The sequence below is a fragment of the Mobula hypostoma genome, chromosome 2, assembly GCF_963921235.1.
Source record: "Mobula hypostoma chromosome 2, sMobHyp1.1, whole genome shotgun sequence".
NCBI lineage: Eukaryota > Metazoa > Chordata > Chondrichthyes > Myliobatiformes > Myliobatidae > Mobula > Mobula hypostoma.
The window spans coordinates 96,586,624-96,605,744 of NC_086098.1; the positions used below are offsets into that span (position 1 = coordinate 96,586,624).

The following is a 19,121-nucleotide window of genomic DNA, read 5'->3' on the forward strand; positions in this document are numbered from 1 at the left end:
CACTCTATTCCTGTACTCACTGTCACGAGGCATAGGCAGTAATCCTGAGATTACTACCTTTGAGGTCCTGCTTCTCAACTTCCTTCCTAAATCTGTTTTCAGGACCGCCTCCCTTCCTCCTTTTTCCTACCTATGTCATTGGTACCAATATGTACCATGACCTCTGGCTGTTCTCCTTCCCACTTCAGGATATCGTGGACACGATCAGAAACATCTCGGACCCTGGCACTTGGGAGGCAAACTACCATCCGTGTTTCTTTCCTGTGTCCACAGAATCGCCTGTCTGACCCCCTAACTATAGAGTCCCCTATTACTACAGCCTTCTTCCTTTCTCGACCCTTCTGAGCCACAGGGCCAGACTCTGTACCAGAGATGCGGCCACTGCTGCTTCTCCCAGGTATGCCATCCCCCCCCCCAACAGTACGTACTCAAACAGGAGTACTTATTGTTAAGGGGGACAGCCACTGGGTACTCACTAGTCTCTGACTCTTACCCTTCCCTCTCCTGACTGTTACCCACTTATCTGTCTACCGAGATCCCGGAGTGATTACCTGCCTATAGCTCCTATCTGTCACCTCCTCACTCTCCCTGACCGAATGAAGGTCATTGAGCTGCATCTCCAGTTCCCTAACCCAGTCCCTAAGGAGCTGCAGCTCAACGCAGATGTGGTCATCCAGGAGGCTGAGAGTCTCCTGGAATTCCCACATCTGACGCCCAGCGCAGACCAACGGCCTCACACACATGCTTCCTGTCTCTAATTCTACCTAGGCAACCTACCTTGCCTCGACCCATTATTGCCTAAGCCCCATGAGCCAAAGCCTTTCTGCTCTGTCTCTCTCTACTCTGATGCCTGCTCCTCCGCTGCCCGCCCTGTAAAGCCTTCTTGTTTTTAAACTCTCCTCACTTGCGCAGTCATGCCCCGATCAAACCAGTGAAGAAATAACCGTCTCCTTTAAACTCTTCTCACTTTTAAACTCTCCTCACTGTTCTCACTGGCTGATGTCCACACATTTGCACAGTTGTGCCCTGATCAAACTGTTGAAGAAATATCTAACAAATCTTTTGGAGTTTTTCCAGAGGTAATGAAGAAGATAGATCAGAGTCAGGATCAGAAGCAGAATCAGGTTTAATATCACTTGCATATGCTGTAAAATGTGTTGATTAGCAGCCACACTACAATGCAATAGATGATAATACAGAGAAAAAGTAAATAAATTACAATATATGTATATTGCATAGTGCAAAAACAGAAATAATATAAAAAGTAAGGTAGTATTCATGGGTAAATGTCCATTTAAGAATCAGATGGCAGAGGGGAAGAAGCTGTTCCTGAATCGCTGAGTTTGTGCCCTCAGGGTTTTGTACCTCCTTCCTGATGGTAACAATGAGAAGAGGGCATATCCTGGGTGATTGGGTCCTTAATAATGGACACTGCCTTTCTGAGACACCACTCCTTGAAAATGTCTGGATATTACAGAGGCGAGTACCCAAGATGGAGCTGACTAATTTACAATTTTCTGCAACTTTTTTGATCCTGTGCAGTGACATCATATAGTATCATACACTACCATATCAGACAGTGATGCAGCCTGTCAGAATGCTCTCTGCAGTACATCTGTAGAAGTTTTTGAGTGTTTTAGATGACAAACCAAAATTCCAAATGAAATATAGCTGCTGTTTTGCCTTCTTAATATCTGCATCGATATGTTGGGACCAGGTTAGATTCTCAGAGACCTTGACACTGAGGGATTTGAAATTACACACACTCTACACTTCTGATCCCTCTATGAAGATTGGCTTGTGTTCCCTTGTCTTACCCTTCCTGAAGTCCACAATCAGCTCTTTGGTCTTGCTGATATTGGGTGCAAGGTTGTTGCTGCGACACCACTCAACTAGCTGGTGTATCTCACTCCTGTATGCCCCCTCATCTCCATCTGAGATTCTACCAACAATGGTTGTATCATCAGCAAATGTATAGATGGCATTTGAGATATACCTGGACACACAGTCAGGGGTAAAGTGAAAGTAGAGCAATGGGCTAAGCACACATCCCTGATGTGCGCCAGTGTTGATCGTCTACGAGGAGGAGATATTAATATCAATCCACACAGATTATGGTCTTCTGTTTAGAAAGTTGAGGATCCAATTGAAAGGGAGGTACAGAGGCTCAAATACAGTAGTTTTTCGATCAGGACTGTGGGATCATAGTGTTCAGCACTGAGATATAGTCAATGAACAGCATCCTGACATAGGTGTTTGTATTGTCCAGGTGATCTAAGACCATGAGAAGAAATATTGAGATTGCATCTGCCGTTGACCTATTGTGGCAATAGGCAAATTGCAGTGGCCCAGGTCCTTGCTGAGGCAGGAGTTGATTCTAGCCATGATCAACCTCTCAAAGCATTTCACCACTGTAGATGTGAGTGCTACCGGAAGATAGTCATTAAGGCAGCTCACACTAATCTTCATTGGCACTGGTATAACCATTGCCTTTTGGAAGCAGGTGGGAACTACCAACTGAAGCAGTGAGAGGTTGAAAATGTCCTTGAATACTCCCGTTAGTTGGTTGGCACATGTTTTCAAAGCCTTATCAAGTAGATGAAGGTGGGGCAGTGGATGTTGTCTATATGAACTTCTGTAAGGCCTTTGACAAAGTACTGCATGGCAGGCTGATCTGGAAAATTAGGGTGAATTGGATTCATGAGAGCAAACAAGGTGGATTCAGAATTGACTTGATGATAGGAAGCAGAGGGTGATGTGGAGGGTGGCTAATGTAACCCCACTTTTTAAAAAAGGAGGGAGAGAGAAACCAGGGAATTATAGACTGGTTAGCCTAACATCGGTGGTGGGGAAACTGCAAGAGTCAGTTATCAAAGATGTGATAACAGCACATTTGGAAAGCAGTGAAATCATCGGACAAAGTCAGCATGGATTACTGAAAGGAAAATCATGTCTGACGAATCTCATAGAATTTTTTGAGGATGTAACTAGTAAAGTGGATAGGGGAGAACCAGTGGATAGGGGAGAACCAGTGGATGTGGTATATTTGGATTTTCAAAAGGCTTTTGACAAGGTCCCACATAAGAGATTAGTGTGCAAACTTAAAGCACATGGTATTGGGGGTAAGGTATTGATGTGGATAGAGAATTGGTTGGCAGACAGGAAGCAAAGAGTGGGAATAAACGGGACCTTTTCAGAATGGCAGGCAGTGACTAGTGGGGTACCGCAAGGCTCAGTGCTGGGACACCAATTGTTTACAATATATATTAATGACTTGGATGAGGGAATTAAATGCAGCATCTCCAAGTTTGCAGATGACACGAAGCTGGGTGGCAGTGTTAGCTGTGAGGAGGATGCTAAGAGGATGCAGGGTGACTTGGATAGATGGTGACTTTGCTGGTAAAAACAGGAAAACAGATTATTATCTGAATGGTGGTCGATTAGGAAAAGGGGAGGTGCAACAAGACCTGGGTGTCCTTATACACCAGTCATTGAAAGTGGGCATGCAGGTACAGCAGGCGGTGGAAAAGGCGAATGGTATGTTGGCATTTATAGCAAGAGGATTCGAGTACAGGAGCAGGGAGGTACAACTGCAGTTGTACAAGGCCTTGGTGAGACCACGCCTGGGGTATTGTGTGCAGTTTTGGTCCCCTAATCTGAGGAAAGACATCCTTGCCATAGAGGGAGTACAAAGAAGGTTCACCAGATTGATTCCTGGGATGGCAGGACTTTCATATGATGAAAGACTGGATGAACTAGGCTTATACTCGTTGGAATTTAGAAGATTGAGGGGGGATCTGATTGAAACGTATAAAATCCTAAAGGGATTGGACAGGCTAGATGCAGGAAGATTGTTCCCGATGTTGGAGAAGTCCAGAACGAGGGGCCACAGTTTGAGGATAGAGGGGAAGCCTTTTAGGACCGAGATTAGGAAAAACTTCTTCACACAGAGAGTGGTGAATCTGTGGAATTCTCTGCCACAGGAAACAGTTGAGGCCAGTTCATTGGGAGCTAGATATGGCCCTTGTGGCTAAAGGGATCAGGGGGTATGGAGGGAAGGCTGGTACAGGGTTCTGAATTGGATGATCAGCCATGATCATACTGAATGGCGGTGCAGGCTCGAAGGGCTGAATGGCCTACTCCTGCACCTATTTTCTATGTTTCTATATTTTCTATGTTTGAAGGTCAATTCTTCAACTGAAGGCCCCTGACTAGTGAGGTGCCCCAGAGATCTGTCATGTTCAGCAAGTATGCTGATGACAACAAATTAGGGGTCTTACTGATCGTGAAGCATGTTACAATAAATTACAAAGAGATCTTGATCAGTTATGGGGATAGACTGAGGAATGGCAAATGGATTTCAACTTAGATCAGTGTGAGGTGATGCATTTTTGATATTCAAACGAGGGTAGGATTTACACAGTGAATGGCAAGGAACTGATAAATGTTGTGTTATGTGTGAAGCCAAGCAGAGCTGCAGAACGGATGCTGTTGATGAGCAAGAGACAAGGGAGAGCCATTCAAAATGCTAATAAGAGAGAAGAGAGAGATAACGAGAGAGAGACACATAATTCAGTATGTTGGCGTCTGCCACAGACAGTTTGCTCTGAACCTGAATTGGTCATTAACAATCCTGCTGAGACAATAGGAAGTGTGAAGTTTGATGGACAGGTGATACCCCATCAGGGGGAGGATAAAACAGCGGGTTTGCTAAGGCACAGACACACACGCCACGAGACCCTGGAAAGAGCATTGTGCCCCAGAAGTTGCTGGCAGTTTGGAAGACCGATTTGCAGAAATCAGTCAGAGGCTCACAGGGTGTAAAGGTATGACCGGTGGGAACCTGTTGGGTGTCCACCCTTGCCTGGGTGCCGGGTTCACCACGGAAGAACGATCGCATCTGGAACAGAGGGGTCACAGTCGGTGACCACAACGGGATCAGAAGGCATCGAAAGGCTTGCCTGAAACCTCAACTGTATCTCTCTCTCTCTCTCTCTCTCTCTCTCTCTCTCTCTCTCTCTCTCTCTCTCTCCCCAACAGTACAACAACAGCGATTACTTCGAACTACACTAGACTGAACTGAACTCTGCTTCACCTTAAGACCGATCATTTTACCCCTAGATTGCAATAGAGCTTGGTTGATTCCTATTACCCTATTTCTGTGTATATGTGTATACTATCATTGCTAACCTGTTACATTTATATCCTTGCATTAGTGTACTGTATTACTTATTTTTTTTGATAAAACTTTATTAGTTTCTAGTAATCACAGACTCCAACGAGTGTTCCATTTCTGCTGGTTTGACAACCCAGTTACGGGGTACGTAACAGTTGTGAAACTGGGTGTACAAGTACATTGTTCTTTGAAAACAGTAGCACAAGTAGATAGGGTGTTGAAGAAGGCATTTAGGAGGCATGCTGGCCTGCTATCCTATTGCAGTGGTTCCCATTTCTCTGCCACCTTAGTTTAAACCTAGCCAAGTAGTACTCATACACCTGCCCGGAAGAATATTTGGTTCCCCTACAATTCATATGCTAACCATCTTTTTTAGAGGTTCCACCTGCCCTTGAAGAGAGCCCAATGATCCATATATCTGAAGCCCTCCATCCTGCACTAGTTCCTTAGCCATGTATCTCTTTCTGACCTCACCAGCACACGGCAAGTGTAGTAATCCTGAGATAAACTTCGAAGTCCTGCTTTGTAACTTTCTACCTACATCCTTAAAATCATTTTACAGGACCTCATCCCTTCTCTTGCCTACACCAATGATATCTCTATGGACCTCAACTCTGACTGCTTACCCTCCCCTCTCAGAATGTCTAAGACTAAGAAATAAGTTTAATAATGAGGAAATTAATAGCAAACCAGATTCTGACCGCACATTGACAGATTAAATTTAAAGTGCAATGCAAAGTAATATTGCTATGAAAAAGGTGAAAGTCGTAACTCTGATGAAAGATTAACAACCTAAAATATTAGCTCTATTTTATTCTACAGATACTGACTGATCTGCCAAGTATTTCTAATAATTTCCCTCTCACCATCTACTGAAAAGTATCGTGTTAAATGTGGCAAGATCATAGACAACTAGTGAGGATATGCACACAAACAAGAGAAAATCTGCAGATACTGGAAATCCAGGCAACAAACACAAAATGGTGGAGGAACTCAGCTTGGAGAGTCAAGCAGCATTTATGAAAAAGAGTAAACAGTCAACGTTTCAGGCCGACTCTCTATCAATAAGAACTCAGACTCTGACTTCTTGTCTTTTTTTCTCCAGCCCTGATGAAGGGTCTCAGCCTGAAATATTGACTTTACACTTTTCCCTGGCTGCCTGGCCTGCTGAGTTTCTCTAGGATATCCACACAAAAGCCTTAAGATGGCAGAAAAAGTTATGAGGGTTACTGAAGGTGCAGAAAGTTCATAACCAAGTTAGCTATGCAAAATAAAACACTGTATAGTGTTTTAACAGCCTTATCCTGGAAAATTTGAGTAGAATCTGTGCAAGGAAAGGCAGCTTTTCCATTGAGATAGTGGAGAATATATTTACTGGTGTGATACCAAAGAAAACAGACTTAAATTATGCCTCCACTGAAGAAATAGAAGTTCTTAAAGATTAGCTTTATTTGTCACATTTACTTGAACCACAATCCAAGGATATACTGGGGGAAACCACAAGACTTTCATTGCTTCCATTGTATTTCTTGTCTTTACTGTGAATGCCCACAAGAAAATCAGTCGCAGAGTTGTATATGGTGGCATACAGTATATGTACTTGGATAACAAGTTTACTGTAAACCTTGAACTTTGCTTCTGGTGCTAACAAAGCATTCCCACAGCTTACTAAGGAGGAAACTGAAGCACCTGTAGGAACCCACATGGTGCTGAGGAGAATATAGACAGCACAAATATTACATTGATCACTGGTGCTATAAATTGTTACACTAACCGCTGAAGTACCATGCCACCCTGAAGTTGTTAGAACAAAAATGTTCAAGGGATGTTTATATGTTTGATTCATGATAGCATAAATAAGTAACATAACAAATACGAGATAACCTAAGTAGCAAAAGTGTTGGTAGCCTAATCTAAATATAAGGTGACCTTTAGAGTTACATTATAATGCTTGAAAGGATGATAGAAACAACTCCACAACATACCGACAACATCTGAAGGCACTTGAAAAGTTCCATCAATGCTGTCTTCGAAACATCTTAAATATCAGCTGGGAAGATAGAAGAACCAACGTCAGTGTGCTAAATGAAGCAAAAATAATACGCATTGAGGCCTACGTCATCAAGAATCAACTAAGATGGAGCGGTAAACAACAGGAATTCTGCAGATGCTGGAAATTCAAGCAACACACATCAAAGTTGCTGGTGAACGCAGCAGACCAAGCAGCATCTGTAGGAAGAGGTGCAGTCGACGTTTCAGGCCGAGACCCTTCGTCAGGACTAACTGAAGGAAGAGTGAGTAAGGGATTTGAAAGTTGGAGGGGGAGGATAGAGCCTCTCCTATCAAAATGATAGGAGAAGACAGGAGGGGGAGGGATAGAGCCAAGAGCTGGACAGGTGATAGGCAAAAGGGGATACGAGAGGATCATGGGACAGGAGGTCCGGGAAGAAAGACAAGGGGGGGGTGACTCAGAGGATGGGCAAGAGGTATATTCAGAGGGACAGGGGAAGAAAAAGGAGAGTGAGAGAAAGAATGTGTGCATAAAAATAAGTAACAGATGGGGTACGAGGGGGAGGTGGGGCCTAGCGGAAGTTAGAGAAGTCGATGTTCATGCCATCAGGTTGGAGGCTACCCAGACGGAATATAAGGTGTTGTTCCTCCAACCTGAGTGTGGCTTCATCTTTACAGTAGAGGAGGCCGTGGATAGACAAGTCAGAATGGGAATTGAATGTGGAATTAAAATGTGTGGCCACTGGGAGATCCTGCTTTCTCTGGCGGACAGAGCGTAGATGTTCAGCAAAGCGGTCTCCCAGTCTGCGTCGGGTCTCGCCAATATATAAAAGGCCACATCGGGAGCACCGGACACAGTATATCACCCCAGTCGATTCACAGGTGAAGTGTTGCCTCACCTGGAAGGACTGTTTGGGGCCCTGAATGGTGGTAAGGGAGGAAGTGTAAGGGCATGTGTAGCACTTGTTCCGCTTACATGGATAAGTGCCAGGAGGGAGATCAGTGGGGAGGGATGGGGGGGACGAATGGACAAGGGAGTTGTGTAGGGAGCGATCCCTGCAGAATGCAGAGAGATGGGGGGAGGGAAAGATGTGCTTAGTGGTGGGATCCCGTTGGAGGTGGCGGAAGTTACGGAGAATAATATGTTGGACCCGGAGGCTGGTGGGGTGGTAGATGAGGACCAGGGGAACCCTATTCCTAGTGGGGTGGCGGGAGGATGGAGTGAGAGCAGATGTACGTGAAATGGGGGAGATGCGTTTAAGAGCAGAGTTGATAGTGGAGGAAGGGAAGCCCCTTTCTTTAAAAAAGGAAGACATTTCCCTCGTCCAAGAATGAAAAGCCTCATCCTGAGAGCAGATGCGGCGGAGACGGAGGAATTGGGAGAAGGGGATGGCGTTTTTGCAAGAGACAGGGTCAGAAGAGGAATAGTCCAGATAGCTGTGAGAGTCAGTAGGCTTATAGTAGATATCAGTGGATAAGTTGTCTCCAGAGACAGAGACAGAAAGATCTAGAAAGGGGAGGGAGGTGTCGGAAATGGACCAGGTAAACTTGAGGGCAGGGTGAAAGTTGGAGGCAAAGTTAATAAAGTCAACGAGTTCTGCATGCGTGCAGGAAGCAGCGCCAATGCAGTCGTTGATGTAGCAAAGGAAAAGTGGGGGACAGATATCAGAATAGGCACGGAACATAGATTGTTCCACAAACCCAACAAAAAGGCAGGCATAGCTAGGACCCATACAGGTGCCCATAGCTACACCTTTAGTTTGGAGGAAGTGGGAGGAGCCAAAGGAGAAATTATTAAGAGTAAGGACTAATTCCGCTAGACAGAGCAGAGTGGTGGTAGAGGGGAACTGATTAGGTCTGGAATCCAAAAAGAAGCGTAGAGCTTTGAGACCTTCCTGATGGGGGATGGAGCGGTCATGTTGTTCAGATGAAAGACGAACGTCTGCTGAAACAAATCTTCTACTCCCAGCTTAAAGAAGGCAAACGTAAAAGAGGCAGACAACAGAAGAGATTCAAAGATGTCTTAAAAGCCAACATGAAGAAATGTAACATCAACATCAACAATTGGGAAACCAATGCCAAGAACAGGAAACTCCGGCAAACCATCATCCGAGAAGGAACAGCAACTTTCGAAGCCAACAGATGTGCAGAATTAGAAGAAAGGAGAAGAACATGGAAAGAGAGGCAGCAACAACCGAAGCCCGATCTGCCATCTGGAAATACCTGTCCTGAATGTGGAAGAACTTTCAAAGCCAAGATTGGACTCATAAGCCACTTGAGAGCCCGTAAGTATAGACAATAGACAATAGACAATAGGTGCAGGAGTAAGCCATTCGGCCCTTCGAGCCAGCACGGCCATTCACTGTGATCATGGCCGATCATCCACTATCAGTATCCAGTTCCTGCCTTATCCCCATAACCTTTGATTCCACTATCTTTAAGAGCTCTATCCATCTCTTTCTTGAAAGCATCCAGAGACTTGGCCTCCACAGCCTTCTGGGGCAGAGCATTCCATATATCCACCACTCTCTGGGTGAAAAAGTTTTTCCTCAACTCCGTTCTAAATGGCCTACCCCTAATTCTTAAACTGTGGCCTCTGGTTCTGGACTCACCCATCAGTGGGAACATGCTTTCTGCCTGCAGCGTGTTCAATCCCTTAATAATCTTATATGTTTCAATAAGATCCCCGCTCAGCCTTCTAAATTCTAGAGTATACAAGCCCAGTTGCTCCAACCTTTTGATATATGACAGTCCTGCAATCCCGGGAATTAACTTTGTGAACCTACGCTGCACTCCTTCAATAGCAAGAATGTCCTTCCTCAAATTTGGAGACCAAATCTGCACACAGTACTCCAGGTGTGGTCTCACCAGGGCCCTGTACAGCTGCAGAAGGACCTCTTTCCTCTTATACTCAATTCTCCTTGTTATGAAGGCCAGCATGCCATTAGCTTTTTCACTGCCTGCTGTACTTGCATGCTTGCTTTCAGTGACTGATGTACAAGAACACCTAGATCAACAGAAGATCAACAGAACGAAGACTGTCATCCTTGACCTCGAGAGATATCCATGACAACGAGTCTGTCCATTCATCCTGCCATCTTCTCTACAATTAGTTAACTGTTGGAACTGAAAGCTCCCACTCTGTCTGGACAGATGCTTCCAAACAACAGTAATTTTCAGAAGGAAATCGCTCTGTGAGATTCCACTGGCACAATGGAATAAGAAGAATCTTCCTGTGCATATGCCTTTCTGACATATGCTGACATCTTGTTATATGGCTCCATCTGCTGGAAAAGTGTTCATTCAAATAGTTGCAATTATCCAGTTCCTTTTCCTGCAATCTTAGCCATACCAAGTTTCCAGTCAAATAACTACAAGGGGATTTGGCTGATTACTATTTTCTTCACTCCAGTTCAGCTGTGGTCACATTATGAGCACTGGTCCCCATTATCATTCCTGCTGGGATTATTTGACAGAGCACAACAGAAACAAAAGATTCTTAGAGAAAAACAGAGGGCAGTGCAAAATATTCACAGGGATATTAGTGAAACTGAGTATAACCATCAAGATAAATAAAATAAATTAACTTTGAGAGTCTTAGGGAATCCCTGATAGAATTCTATAAAATTATAAAGGTATACAGACAAACATATGTTACCTCCAATAGCAACAACTCTGGTGACCAAAAGTTGTAGTAGTAGATGATCCTACATCAGAAAGGTCGAGAATAAATTGGGATCAAGAGAAACGCCTGTCCAGCATAAACTCCTTTTGCACTAGATGAAGAATAACATTCCCGTCATCAAGGACTGAGGTCGGTGGGCCGTGAAGATGAGGGCCAGTGACCAGCCCCACCTCCCAAAGTTGGCAATTCCCGGGGTCGAAGGTCCTTGTGGGGCAAGTCTGGAGGCACGCGGTCAGTCAACAAATTTGGAGGTGTCGTGGAAACACTAAAAACACCAGAGTGTCTTTGAGTTTTGTTTTAAGAGTTTAACATGATATCATGGAGAGTCTACAGCAGTCTCCACCACCACTAGAACTCTGATTGTTAGGTTATACCAAGCTCTTATTTATACAGCAAGGCAAACAACTTCACATAACTTTGTTTGGCATCCCATGGTCAGTACATGATCAATTGTTTAAAAGACATGTCAATTATCTCTCAGTTCTTCCTGCTTCGTGTTATCAGGACTCATAATTTACCCCCAGAGGCATCCTCCCTCCTGGTTCCAGGGGCCTTATATCTTATTTGTTGGAGTTCCTGATACAGCGCTTATCATTCAAGGTTATTCTCGACACGCATCAGCAGTCTTAAGCTCAGCTGATCCAAAAAGGTCAAGTATCCCATCATACACTAGTTTTAACCATTTCTACCACAGGAAGCAAGAGGTTAGTTGACAGATTTGGAGGCAAAAGGTCAGTCAGCACGTCCAGATATCGAACTCCAGTGATCCCCTAGGATGAAGGTTAGATCAGCAGGCACTGAGGATGAATATCTGCGATCCAATGGTCAGAGACAGCGGTTGGTGGGTTGCAAGGATGAGGCCGGAAATCCCCGATGGGTGCGTGGGGAGTAGGCAGGGGTTTGTTTTGTTGTTGAATCAGTCTTGTTGTATGTTGGCTATGTGTTTTTCTGCTGAACATTGTAAACACACTACGTTAGCGCCAGAAGCATGGTTACAATTGCGAGCTGCACCCAGTTTTAGTTGTTAATGCAAACGACACATTTCACTGTATGTTTCACTGTGACTAATAAATCTAATCTAATCTAATACTGCAAAATCCATAACCACAGCAAGAAGACAAGAGAATCATACATAACCTAACAAATGGCTCATGAGAGATATTTTACCCAAAGGTTGCCGTGAACCTATGGTGAGATGTATAATATATAGATGTGTTCCATCATTCATCAATAAAAATTGGTGAAGGACAAAGGGAAAATGCCAAATTTCTCAAGGACCATTTTTATTCACCATATACATTTAAAGTAGATTCTGGTTAACTGGGACATATTGGGATCAATATATTTTAGCCCAATTAAATGGCTGCCCCAATTAGCTGAAGTTTCAAGGAAATAGTTTAAAAGGTATAAAAAAGGACAAACTACCATTTAACTGAGTAATGAATTATTTATTTAAATGAATACAGAACAAATTGGAACACTACCAATAATCCTATAATTCTATAAAATTGTATATTAGTTCCTAATAGTTATCGACAGAAGAGTTTATCCAGTGTACGCTGGAGTGTTCTTTTGATTGACTGTAAATGAACAAAATTAGCACAGACTGCTAATCCAGATAATGAATAATCTTTATTTTCATTGTAACATTCAAAATGATTGTCAATACCTTCAAATTCTTTGAAGTTCCTAACTTTTTGAAGTAATGAAATAATTTCATTTTCACTCCTGACTGATTCTGGCATCTCCAAGGTGAATGCTTGAAACCACAGTGAGCAAAACAGATCTGAATTGTCTTGCTGCATATTTCTCGGCAACTATCATTGACAAACTGTACTGCCTGTATTGTTTTTTTTAATTGGAGTCCTTCAGCCAAAATGGATAACATGATACAAGCACACATAACAGACACTATTTAAAAACTATGCACTCTAAGCGCTGTGTAGTGTCTAATGGCCATATTAAGTGCATGCAGATGAATCTAGTTAGAAACTGTTCAGCGATAATCTCTAAGTGGCATAGTGCACCAAATAAACGACGGGAATTCCGGTTCTTTTCTCGATTAGGTTTTGTTCTTTAAGAGTTGTCCCAAATACCTGGCTGCCCCAACTAACCAATGGCTCAACTATCTGGAATCCACTCTGATATATTGGCGAGACATGTAACAAAAAGCAACAACATTGAACACCTAAAAAGAATAAGGAATTATATAAAATTATGTTTGAGTTTAAAGCGTAGATATGGAATAAAATATGTATAAATACAATAATACTAGCATGCACTTATAATACAAGCACAAATATAAAAAGAGTTTTAAAGTGTTTACAGTGCATTACAGTGATAGAGGTAATAGATAGAAAGGGGTATGGGTGTCTATCTAGAATGATTTTTCTATGGCCCAATCAAATCAGGAGTGAGACAGGAGGCAACTCACAGGTCAAGGAGAGAGATTTAAAAATCTACATACAGAGGCTGTCAGTGTTTTTCTAGTGGCCCAATCAAATCAGGAGCAAGAGAGCAGATGACTCATGGGTTGAGGAGAGAGATTTAAAAAGGAGCATTCATGAGCTTTCAGCTTTTTTCTAGTAGCACAATCAAATGGCAATTCATTAACGAGGGCAAATAAAATTAATTCAGCAACAAGCAAAGTGGCCATTGCTGGAGAGTAGACAGCGTTAGCGTGAGGAGGCTTTGGTTCAACAGGCTGGGGCAAGGTAAATATCTGCTACGTTTCTTCATCTTCATTCTTCTTCTATTAGTGCATAGTTAGAGCAGTAGGAATTGCTCCAGGGCTGTGTTGTGTTCTTTGTGTGAGGTGTGGGAATTCTAGGAGACCGCCAGCCTCCTGAATAACCACAGCTGCACCAATCTGCAGCTCCTCAGAGAATGTGTAAAGGAAATGCAGCTGCAGTTTGATGACATTCAACTCATATGGGAAACTGAGGAGATCAGGGAGTTAGTCACACCTAAACTGCAGGAGGCAGGAAAATGGGTGACTGTCAGGAGAAGGAAGGGAAATGGACAGTGGTACAGAGTACCCCTGTGGCCATTCCCCTCAATAATGAGTATGCTGTTTTGGACACTGTTGAGGGGGACGACCTACCCGAGGGAGCTATAGCAACTGGGTCTCTAGCACTGTGTCTGGCACTGTGGCTCAGAAGGAAGAGGGGGAGAAGAGGACTGCAGTAGTGATGGGGATTCCATAGATGGAGGAGTAGATACGTGATTCTGTGGACGCAATAGAGACACCAGGATGGCATGTTGCCTCCCAGGTGCCAGGGTCAGGGACATCTCGGATCAGGACCGTGGCATTCTCAAGGAGGGGATAGTGAGCAACCAGAAGTCTTGGTACATCTTGGCACCAATGACAAGCAATCAGTAGCAAAAGGGAGGAGGTCCTGAAGAGAAAATTTACAGAGCTAGGTAGAAAGCTGAAAAGCAGGACCTTGAGGGTAGTAATCTCTCAGTTGCTGCTTGTGCCACGCGCCAGTGTGGGTAAGAATCAGATGATCTGGCAAATGAATGCATGGCTAAGGAACTGGTATGGGGACAGGGCTTTAGATTTCTGGATCAATAGGATCTCTTCTGGGGAAGGTATGATCTGTGCAAAAGGGATGAGTTACACCTGATTCCAAATAGGACAATATCCTTGCAGGCAGGTTTAATCAAACTGTTGGGGATGGTTTAAACAAATTTGCCGGGGGGTTGGGAACTGGAGTATTAGGGCTGAAGATAGAGCAGTTGGCATGCAAGCAGAGGCAGTGAGTACTGAGTCTTTCAGGAAGGACAGACAGATGATAGGGCAAAATTGCAGTCAGTGGGATGGGTTGCAGTGTAACAGGGAACAAAGTCAAAAAGGGTGATGAATACTGGACAGAAGGTGTTATTTTTGAATGCAAACAGTATATGGAATAAGGTAGATGATCTTGTAGCGCAGTTAGAGATTGACAGGTATGACATTGTGGGCATCACTGAATCATGGCTGAAAGAAGATTTAGGTGGGAACTTAACATCCAAGGATACACATTGTATTGGAAGGACAGGCAGGTAGGCAAAGAGGGAGGTGTAGCTCTTTTGGTTAAAAAGAAGAAATCGATTCAATAGAAAGTGTTGACATGGGATTGGAAGATGCAGAATCCTTATGGTAGAATTAAGAAACTGCAATTATAAAAAGACCCTGATGGGAGTTATATACAGGCCTTTGAATAGTAGCCAAGATATGGGCTACAACTTACAACGGGAGATAGAAAAAGCGTGCCAAAAGGGCAATGTTTCGATATTCTTGGGGGGTTCTCAACATGCAGACAAATTGTGAAAATTAGGTTGATGCTAGATCCTAAGAGAGAGAATTTGTAGAATGCCTACAAGATGGTTTTTAGAGCAGCTTGTGGTTGAGTGCACTAGGGGATCAGTTATTCTGGATTGGCTGTTGTGTAATCAACCACATATGATTAGAGAGCTTAAGGTAAAGCAACTCTTGGGAGACAGTGATAATCATGTGATAGAATTGAACCTGCAAATTGAAAGGGAGAAGCTAATGTCAAATGTTTTAGAATTACAGTGGAGTAAAGAGAATTACAAGGGCATGAGAAAGAAACTAACCAAGGTTGATTGGAAGGGGACACTAGTAGGGATGACAGCAGAGCAGCAAAGGCTGGAGTTTCAGGAAGTGATTCATTAGGCACTGAACAGATACATCTCAGAGAAGAAGTATTCTAAAGGTAGGATGATGCAAACGTGGCTGACAAGGAAAGTCAAAGTCAACATGAAAGCAAAAGAGAGGGCATATAGTAGAGCAAAAGTTAGTGGGAAGTTAAAAGACTGGAAAGCTTTTAAAAACCATCCGAAGGCAATGGGCAATGAAAAAAACTAAGATATATTAAGAGTAAAAGCAAGTCAAGAGTAGGTATTGAACACCCAGAAAATGACACTGGAGAGGTAGTAATGGGGGACAAGGAATTGGCAGCTGAAGTAAATAAATACTTTGCATCAGCCTTCACTGTGGAAGACACTAGCAGTATTTCGGAAGTTTGAAAGCAGAAGTTTGAGAGCAGCAGGCAGAAGTAAGCACAGTTGCTGGCAGGGATGTCAGCAGAGCAGCAATGTTGTGCTTTTCTGGGAAAAATAAGGAAGGTGCAGGACATATGTATTCCAAAAATGAAGAAATACTCAAATAGTAAAATAGTACACCCATGACTGACAAGGGAAGTCAAAGCTATTGTAAAAGCAAAAGAGAGGGCATACAACAAAGCAAAAATTAGTGGGAAAACTAAGGATAGTAAAGTTTTTAAAAACCTACAGAAAGCAACTAAAAAAATCATTAGAAGGGAAAAGATGAAATATGAAAGCAAGCTACCAAATAATATCCAAGTGGATGGTAAAAGTTTTTTTCAAGTATGTTAAAAATAAAAGAGAAATGAGAGTGGATATAGGACCGCTAGAAAATGAGGCAGGAGAAATAATAATAGAGACAAGGAGATGGCTGATGAACCAAATGAGTACTTTGCATCAGGCTTCACTGTGGAAGACACTAGTAGTATACCTGATGATGTAGTAAGTGAAGGAAGACAATAGACAATAGACAATAGGTGCAGGAGTAGGCCATTCCCCCTTCAAGCCAGCACCGCCATTCACTGTGATCATGGCTGATCATCCACAATCAGTACCCTTTTCCTGCCTTCTCTTCACTCCACTATCTTTAAGAGTTCTATCTAAATCTTTTTTGAAAGAATCCAGAGAATTGGCCTCCACTGCTGAAGATAGGTCAGTTGGCATGCAAGCTGAGGCAGTGTGTACTGAGTCTTTCAGGAAGGACAGACAGATGATAGGGCAAAATTGCAGTCAGTGGAATGGGTTGCAGTGTAACAGGGAACAAAGTCAAAAAGGGTGATAAATACTGGGCAGAAGGTGTTTTTTGAATGCAAGCAGTATATGCAATAAGGTAGATGATCTTGTAGCGCAGTTAGAGATTGACAGGTATGACATTGTGGGCATCACTGAATCATGGCTGAAAGAAGATTCAGGTGGGGACTTAATATCCAAGGATACACATCGTATTGTCTATTGTCTATCAGAAGAGAAGTGGGTGCAGTTACTATTACAAGAGAGAAGGTGCTCAAAAAGCTGAAATAGTGGGACTAGGCAGAAAAATGGTTCGGCACAGCCAAGAAGACCAAAAGGCCTGTTTCTGTGCTGTAATGTTCTATGGTTCTATGGTTATAAAGGTACATAAGTCACCCAGACCAGATGAACTGCACCCTACGGTTCTGAAAGAGATAGTGTTAGAGATTGTGGTGGCGTTAGAATCATTGGACTCTGGCATGGTGCCAGAGTACTGGAAATTTGCAAATGTCACTTCACTCTTTAAGAAAGGAGGAAGGCAGCAGAAAGAAAATGATTGAATGCCGGAGCAGACTTGATGGGCCAGATGGCCTAATTCTGCTCCTATGTCTTATGGTCTTATGGTCTATTGCTAGGGTGCTTGGGAATTTGAAAAGTCTAAAGGTAGATAAGTCACCTGGACCAGGTGTACTACACCTCAGTGTTCCAAAAGAGGTAGCTGAAGAGATTGTGGAGGAATGAATAATGTTCTTTCAAAAATCAATAGATTCTGGCATGGTTCCAGAGGATTGGAATATTGAAAATGTCACTCCACTCTTCAAGGGAGGGAAGTAGAAGAAAAAAAAATTATAGGCCAGTTAGCCTGACCTCAGTGGCTGGAAAGATGTAGGAGTCGATTGTTAAGGAGAAGGTTTTGAAGTATTTGGAGGCACATGATGAAATAGGCCAAATGGTCTCATCGAGGGATATTCTTCCCTGACAAATCTGTTGGAATTCTTTAAGGAAATAACAAGCAGGATAGACAAAGAAGAATTGGTAGATAATTTGTACTTGGATTTTCAGAAGACCTTTGACATGGCTTTGTTAAGGTACAGGAGACTGCTCAATAAGATAAGAGCCTATGGTATTACAGGAAGGATACTGGAATGGATAGAGCACTGGCTGATTGACGGGAGGCAAAGAGCAGGAATAAGGGGAGCTTTTTCTGATTGGCTGCCGGTGACTGGAAGTGTTTCACAGGAGTTAGTGTTGAGGCTGCTTCTTTTTACGTTTTATGTCAATGATTTGAAGGTTGGGATTAATGGCTTTGTGGCCAAGTTTGCAGACAATACAAATATAGTTAGTGGGGCAGGTAGTATTGAGGAAGCAGGGAGACTGCAGAAAGACTTAGGTATGTGAGGAGAATTGACAAAGAAATGGCAAATTGAATACATTGTCAGGAAGTGTATGGTGATTCACTTTGGTAGAAGGGATAAAAGTGTAAACTATTTTCTAAATTCTAAATTCTGAGGTGCAAAAGGGACTTAGAAGTCCCTGTGCAAGATTCCCTAAAGGTTAACTTACAAGTTGAGTCACTGGTGAGGAAGGCAAATGCAATGTTGGTATTAATTTCAAGAGGATTAGAATATAAAAGCAAGGATGCAACCCTGAGGCTTTATAAGGCATTGGTGAGGCCTAATTTGGAGTATTGTGTGCAGTTTTGGGCTCCTTATCTAAGAAAAGAGGTGGTGGCTTTGAAGAGGGTACAGAGGAGGTTCACAAGAATGATTCTTGGAGTGAAGGGGTTATCATATGAGGATTGTTCGATGGATCTGGGCCTGTACCCACTGGAATTTAGAAGAATGAGGTGAATATACTGCACACATACTTTGTTAATAAATGTATCTTGAATCTTTGAATCTCATTAAAACATCGAATGTTGGAAGGCCTAGATAAAGTGGATGTGGAGAGGATATTTCCTTTAGTGACCAGAAGGCACAGACTCAGAATAGAGGAATGTCCATATAGAGCAGAGATGAGGAAAAATTTCTTTAACCAGAGGGTGGTGAATCTGTGGAATTCATTGCCACAGGTGGCTGTGGAGGACCAGCCATTAGGTGTATTTACAGTTGATAGGTTCTTCATTAGTCAGGACGTGAAAAGTTACGGGACAGAAGGCGAGACAATGGAGTTGAGAGGGAAATGGATCAGCCATGATGAAATAGCAGAGCAGCCTCAATGGGCTGAATGGCCTAATTCTGCTCCTGCGCCTTATGGTTTTATGAACAGGTTAACTGCCTAGAGGAAGAAATTTTTAAGATGGTGGAAAGCTTTTGTTTTAATAGTGTTATAGCATTTTCCAGAAGGCAGCTTTTGGAGAAGGCATGAGTTTGCAAAATGAGTAGTGCCCGCACTGAATTCTCCTGCCCA

At 43.0% G+C, this 19,121-nt stretch overlaps 1 protein-coding gene across 1 annotated transcript in view; it reads right to left on the reverse strand.

The window, feature by feature from the left end:
- LOC134357369 (collagen alpha-1(IX) chain-like) overlaps positions 1 to 792 on the reverse strand; it is a 46,366-nt gene extending 45,574 nt beyond the window's left edge. Inside the window, exon 1 of the mRNA XM_063068865.1 lies at positions 778 to 792. Coding sequence (XP_062924935.1) covers positions 778 to 792 — 15 coding nt within the window. The remainder of the gene's footprint in view (positions 1 to 777) is intronic.
- Positions 793 to 19,121: the final 18,329 nt, after the last annotated feature.